Source organism: Dendroctonus ponderosae, unplaced genomic scaffold (genome assembly GCF_020466585.1).
Source record: "Dendroctonus ponderosae isolate FM_Combo_2020 unplaced genomic scaffold, Dpon_F_20191213v2 Dpon_F_20191213_4, whole genome shotgun sequence".
Taxonomy (NCBI): Eukaryota; Metazoa; Arthropoda; class Insecta; order Coleoptera; family Curculionidae; genus Dendroctonus; species Dendroctonus ponderosae.
Window position 1 is genome coordinate 2,531,359 of NW_026018611.1, and position 7,413 is coordinate 2,538,771.

General features: G+C 35.2%; 1 protein-coding gene across 2 annotated transcripts in view; it reads left to right on the plus strand.

Annotated features, from left to right (window-relative positions):
• Nucleotides 1-4,592: 4,592 nt before the first annotated feature.
• Nucleotides 4,593-7,413, plus strand: part of LOC109543740 (protein amnionless) — a 5,803-nt gene continuing 2,982 nt past the window's right edge. For both annotated transcript variants that reach the window (XM_019913586.2, XM_019913587.2), the window contains exons 1-4: nt 4,593-4,995; nt 5,625-5,985; nt 6,262-6,566; nt 6,621-6,818. In XM_019913586.2, the coding sequence (XP_019769145.2) occupies nt 4,959-4,995; nt 5,625-5,985; nt 6,262-6,566; nt 6,621-6,818 (901 nt within the window). In that variant the 5' untranslated portion in view covers nt 4,593-4,958. The remainder of the gene's footprint in view (nt 4,996-5,624; nt 5,986-6,261; nt 6,567-6,620; nt 6,819-7,413) is intronic.

The window sequence follows — 7,413 nt, forward strand, 5'->3', positions numbered from 1 at the left end:
TTTACTTACAATTTGTAAATTATACCTTTGTTACAAGTTCAGTCTCATAATCGTTTTAATGGCCTACTTATCTACTTTTGCGATGTTGTCACACGTAAAACACGATCTTTTTAAGAAGCGCAAATGTCATGCAGAGTATGCAACATGCATACACCATCCCAAGACAATAGGTGTCTCAAGTTGAAAAAGTACTTAAACTTAATTACAAACTTCAAAACATGACATTTCAAAAAATGACATTGCCACAAAATTTTAAATATGAAATCGATGCATTTTATTATTCGTGTAATCTTTCATTCGAATAAAAAATAGTGTTCGATACGAGGGCGAAAATTTGTTTTTCGAACTCCAGACGGATTGACAGTCAAACGATAGTCAAACGCCGTCGTCATTCGAAAAACGACATTTTTCGCCCTTGTATCGAAAACTACTATTAAACAGTCGTGTAACGTGCGCTTTTAGTGATAACTGTAATTGATCAACGAGGCAAATTTAAATAAACCTGCACCTTTTTCTTGCTGAGGTTCAAATCTAGGTCGGATCCTCGTTGCTCTAAATCTTCTCTTATATCGACTACGCTGTTCCTGGCTGGCAAAGGCGAAAAAACTTTTAAAACAGTTGTTCTGGACCATTGTCCTCAACTACTAAACTAAATTGTGTTTTTGTAACTCATCACATTTAATCTTGTTTGATCATTCCACTTTGCAAATTACCTGCTTGGCGACCTTGCACTGATTAAAAAAATCAGCGAATGGCACCGGTTTGGGCAGAACAACTGTGTTCCGTATTTTTGTAGTTTGAATCGCCTGTCTCGGACTCATGAGCATGATGGTACTGATGTGAATGTGGGCCATTCCATATTGTCACTGCTGTTTGCGAAATAGAATCAGTAAAAAATAAACCAGATTAGAAACTCAAAGAGCTCATTTGCAACGTTCACTTGTCGTCAAGAAGTCATTTAATTTCAAGTATACGAGTTAGTAGATGCTTAATGAGCAACCAAACAGATGTTTAGCGAATACTGTTTCGTCTAATTGAAGAAATTCTTCAAGCCTTACTTAAAATTACCGCTTATTCTCATTCAATCCATCAGCTAAGAAGCCATCTTGATTAGTTAAAATTTTCTTCACCTCTGTCCAATTTGAGTAATTTTCCATTAGGAAATGGTGTTTGTAAATTGCGCTCTTTAGGTGCTCATCGGAAAGGCAGTAAAGTTCGTTTTATGCCATAAAACCGAGTATTTGCTGAATACGCTGTTTATGAGCACGTTTCCATGAAGTGCTCAGTTGGTAGAAGGTATATTTAGAGCCGGACATGACTCATTTTGATCTCTTTATGCCAGCACGAAAAAGAACCAACTGCATAGTAGCGGACTGCCAAGCTATTATTAACTAACGTCGGAAATTTGTTTTTGTCAGTGTTTTTTTTATACATTTTGCATTTCATATGCAGTGCATTTGTATTGCTTCAATATGCTTTGTATTGTTCAATAATCATTTCAAACTCTTTTTACGAAATACCGATTTAGTGGCATCAAAAGTCGATAATTGATGTGCGGTAACTTTCGTCATAAATTAGCTAATTTACTGGTAAAGAAGAACATAATAGGAATTATTATATTGCGACATGTCATTAGGTAAACTGCTATTTACCGTTGCTTGCAGGAGCAAATCGTTATTGGCAAATCAAGTAAATTTTGCCCGAGAAAATAAAATGAGTTTTCTATCTTTCATTGCCTCCTCAAACAACAATTTCTGTCATGCAACAATATGTATGTCTTTATAATGAATAACGAACCAACATAAAAAAATAGATTGAAAAATACTTTTATCGCATGCATAGAAAGTCCTATATGAGCAATTCACACTGGAAAAGGAACACATGTTAGTCAAATTGAACCAGATGTTTGGCCAGAATGTTTTATTTTTATTACTAGTCAACTGCTTGATCGCTTGATATAACAAGCATTTGCACTGTCTGTTAAAAGTACATGCTTGGATGGGTTTTCCGTTGTTATGTAACGATACTATTGATTATTTTAAATCATCTCATTTTTATAAAGTCCCGAAAGTAGACATATTATTGATTGATCAGCTTAACAGCGTACATATTACTTCATTTCTATGCACATTTGTATTGGACTGAGTTATTAGGTGCTTTGCAACCCCCTAAACCAATGCACATTTTATTAATAATTTGTCTAAAATGCAAACACATTTAAGGAATGAGGCGGAGAATGCATATGATTCTCCGAAATGGAAATCCAAATTTAATAGCTGATATCAAGCGTTTTAGAAAACAGACACATTCTTTATTCTTAATATCTAATTTGGTTGTTTCATCATGATTAATTCTGCTCTCTCTGACGATGGGTCAATATTTACATTTATCTGATTTTCCCATTTATTCATAATTCGATGGTAGAAAGCCTTATGTAAATGCCTCCTCTCGAATCAAAGAGCAAAGCGATCATCTTTCACCGGTATCCAACTGTGTGGAAACAATAGAGGATATCAGCGTCGGCTTTGATTGAATGCACATCGTTTAAATAGTTTTAGTTTTCAGAATGTAATTAAAGTGTAAGGAGAGTAGGTACGAGAAAGATATTTAAAAAAAAAATTTCGAAAATTTCTCTAAGATATTAACAGTTAAAAATCGAATTTCAACTTTGTTATTAAGCATTGTTTTTAAATGGTCCCACGTTTGATTGGTAGCCTATTGGAATAGTTCAGCATTCGGAAAGAAAAATTACCATTTTTGGCTCAAATTACGAAAATTTCTTATAGTAAAAAAGTAGGTACTCTTCGACAATTTTTTTATGAAAAGTCAAAGCGGCAATGATGTTTTGAAATATTATAATTTAGCAAATAACTATATCTATTAGTTCTTCTTCCAACGTGGCATCACAATCTATGAGGTCATTAGTTTACCCAAGAATTTCATTCAAACTGTGTATTGATGGCAAGTTATCAATAAGTCAATTGATTAATGTAGGATATTTATTAAGATTTTAAGTTGTAGTAAGTAAGTAATAACACCAAGTCAATTTCATGGAATTTTTTGTTGAATCGGAATTCACCTTGAGTTCATTAGGAATAAACATACGGTTTCTACGTCCTTTAGACATCAACAAATCGGCAATTTTCGTGCCTCTTTAAACACATAAATTACCAGAATTATATTTGCATCATCCTTCCGCCATTTGTTGCGCTTGATAGAATGGATAACAAACAATAAGCGTATAAATCGAGAAATAATTAAGTTTTGTTAAACTTCAAATATCAATAGTAACGAAGATTTTGAATTTAGCATGCCTCTGTTTGAGGTGAAACTGTACAGGAAGCATGCATCGAATTAGAACCAATCAATTAGTGTGTTGCCACTTTGCAACTCTTAGAAATAAAAATGAGAAACTTAAAATTTTGGAAATATACATAATGATTGGTTCAAATTAAACCTTATCATGGAAAATTATTCACGACAAGCTGTTTTGGTTGTAAACTCTGTAATCCGAAGCAAATCCATAACTAACGGTACATTACGTATGTATAATCGTATGAAGACACCAACCAACATAGATGGTCTTATTAATAATGGTGCACCGCATCCGTCTGAAGGAAGGAAACGATTTGTCTAACTGCAACTCTAGTTTTTAACTGCGCTGGGAACTTGGACCCAATATCCATTCACACAGTCCGTGATTAGTAAGTGCGTAACTGGTTTAAGACTACTTATTATCCTGCAAACCCACATTTACGGTGCCTTCAGCACTAGAAACTTTATTGTTCTTGAATAAATATCCCTAAATAAACTTTTTTTAGCTTTTTCTATCGACGCACATACCGACTATAAGTATATACATTTCCTTAACGGTTCTTTAAATGTTATCCCGACGCTCAATGATGCGGTTAATTAAATATAAACTACTACGTGAATATCCGAAAAAAGATGATGAGTAAACTTGAAGGTTACTACAACACAAGACTTGAATTAAGCAAATTCCATCAAGGCTTTGTTAGGCATCAAAATAGATTCGAAGAAGCCATCGTCATGTTTAGCAGATGAACCGAAGGTTGCCTCTTTGGGTCGGTTTTAGTTAATAGAAAAAGCTCGAAACAGAAACAGAAGTTCGTCATTGAACAGTCGCATTTTTTCCAAGTCCATGTAATTTGAGGTTGTAATGACCACTCTATAGGTACTTAGGTGAAACAGTTTAGGTAAAACCAAACCATCTTTTTGTAAGTGGCCGCAAAAACAATCCAAAATATTTCAAATTGTTACCATCCATAGAATGAAGATAAAATATGCTAGATGGGTACGACCTTTGCAAGTACGATTTTATGCAAGTACGGCAAAGCAAAGGTGCTATTATAAATGTCGCAACTCAAGTGGGTCAACACCACCTTTGTCTTTTACTAATAGGTGTTTAGGTGATTGTGATTTAGGTTTTGAAGAACTGGCGCCATTCAAAATTGTTATTTCGTAAGCTTTACATGCGGTCATAATTGTTGGAGTTGCGATAAAACCATCATATTTGTTTAAATAGTGCAACAAAAACTCGCTTTTCAGGTGTATTTTACATTGTAATGCTGATAACGAAACTGTGCGATTTTTTCTGTTTCGATAACAATTCGTGTCAATGCTAATTTATGTAATTTCAATGCTGTGGGCGTTTTATTGAATAAGTACTTATTAATAAACCATTTTTATGTATCACCAGTAGACATTATTGTTAATTGTAGTCGAAAAGCATCCTGTTCATCAATCAATGGTTTATACGCACGTTTTTAGTTAAACTTTTCAGGTTTTTTAAATTAAGGGGTAGTACCAAAACAGTATTACGTGTCTAAGCAAAGTATGCAAACAATCCTCCTACCAGCATCAAATTTCGTTTTATTTAATTAATTATCCTGTTGTACCATCAGTTGTGCTGAAGCATTTGAATAAGGCCCATAAACATGTTACGGCTGCAGTGTTTCATCATTTTACTGTTAAGTATGTATAAATAGTGACTCATTTTGTGGAACATTAGTTTCCCCATTTGCAAAGGGATGTGGGAACTATATCAGATGCATAGTAGTTTAAATGTGCAAAACAAACTAATTTTCGACTGGGTATAACTAACATTCATTGTATATACTTTCCTGACTGTGTTTCCATTCCAAATCAAAATCAATTCCTGGGTTTCAGTCATTTATCAATTAAAACACGTTTCGGTGTATTCTTCCACCATCATCAGTTTTTACGTGTAGCGTTGTTGCTGCTTTAAGCCTTGGCATGCATATTTTTGCGTGCGAAAATATGCATGCCAAGGCTTAAAGCAGCTACAACGCTACACGTAAAAACTGATGATGGTGGAAAAATACACCGAAACGTGTTTTAATTGATAAATGACTGAAACCCAGGAATTGATTTTGATAACTAACATTGCCAGTAGTATAACAGCAATTATATCGCATACACAGGGTGTCTAAAAAAATAACTTTTTTGCTCTCTGATTTTTTCCTTGTGTTGCCTTCATGATTGACCAAAACTGCAATCTTGCCTATTTAACTGTTTCGCATTTACCTTACTTTAAGAGAGCCGTGTGCCAACGGTCGTAATTGATTATCATGAATTTTTAGTTGCAAATTCAAGCTGCGACCGAAAACTGTGGACCTACACTGCAAACGTTCGGGACAAGCAAAATTGGGTGGAAGGTAAACATCAGGAACATTGCAATGGTCTAATTTTCCCAGAAACTGGATCCTTAAACGATTTTGTCATTGGGCAAATAAGCGTTAAAAGTGTAGTGCTACCCAGACGAGGCGATGTAGGCCTTTATCCAGGCTCTAGAATTATCTTTGATGAGAACAGCCCGGATCTGATTAATTGCGTCAAGTTGAAACCAGTAGATGCCAAGTTTTGGGACGATATCAGAGGTTGGAAAGACTTAGAAGATCCAGGCAACCCTGCAATTCCCTACCACGAACGTCTGCCTTCACGGTAATCTGAAAAAAAACCATCACGAGATCCGATATCAACTGGACCATTTTAGCATGCTTCATAGAAACTTCAAGTTCATCGCTGTATGAATTTGGACTGAAATCATTCGGTAGTTTCTTAGCAATTAACTTTGTACAGTGTCTGAACTTTTTTCTCTGTAGTACCAAAGTTTTCAAAAAGCCATTTCTTTAAAAATGTTTTCTCGGTTTAACCCGTTTCCCAACTTTAATCCAATTGGATATTCGAAGAAAATAGAACATTGACTTGTTCATACAGGTATGACGACGTGATCTTCAATGATGTGATGGATTCCCGCATACTCTCGATGCTTCGTGATTCTCCGGTGAAAAGCATCATAGTGCTGAAGGGTAATTCCGAAGATCTAATGTTATCGCACTTATATTCAAACGGCAAGTTCATAATTACAAACGACACATGCTCAGATCCCACTGGATGTTCTTTAAGCCAGATGGAAGTCCCGTACCAAAATGATGTCTGTTATTACGCCTCCATGGTAGAGCCGAGTCATAACTGTGAAAGTCCGATAGTCCCATGGGGATTTTGCCAAATTCCTAGATGTGGTATGTGAGTTTCGAATAAACACATCGCTGATTAAACGAATAATCTTTATTTAGGTGCATCGATTCTCATTAGAAATCTTAAAGTTGGATTTCGGCTGGAGAGAATTAAAAACAAGTTGCGGGATTACAAGAGTTTCACTCATGCCAGCAAAGTCCCGGGTTCCAGGCACGTGCAGGTCGTTTTTGCAGAAGTCAATTTTACTGCGGTCAGTTTGGACGAGGCCCGAGATTTCTACAATTTGCTTCAGGCAGGTAGGTTAAAGGCCGGGTCACATCTATCCGATCCGTCTCCGTTTTTGTATCCGATCATGTTCCGATTTTGCTGGCTATTCGATGGGTATTTGCTATCCGATTGTCGGAAGGAAAAACGGTACAGTAAGCTGTAGATATTTAAATATTTTGATTGGGCTTACAGAATTTTACTGATAGAAAACAAAAACAAACTCAATTATTAATAATGCACATGATTCGTCGCAAGTATTAATTTATATTACTGTTTACACAGCAACTGTATGTAAGGACTCTGGCAAGGAATATTGGAAAAATAACTACTAAAGTGTACATTGTAAACTGTTTTTGGAAATTTCTTTACTACTTCAGGTTTTGATGTTTTAATTCAACCCCTCATTTTGTAGACATTTTTATTCTCTACAAATCATCTCGTTGGGCATTCCGATTACTCCATTATTATATAATATTATAAACAAAAAGACAAAAATCGCATCGCGTCGAATTTTTGGCAATAAATTGTTAATAACTAACATATGGACCGGAAATACGAGTGGAAAACAAATCCCTATTAATCTGATTATCTTTTATATAATCGCACAATTAGTTTGCTACTAGT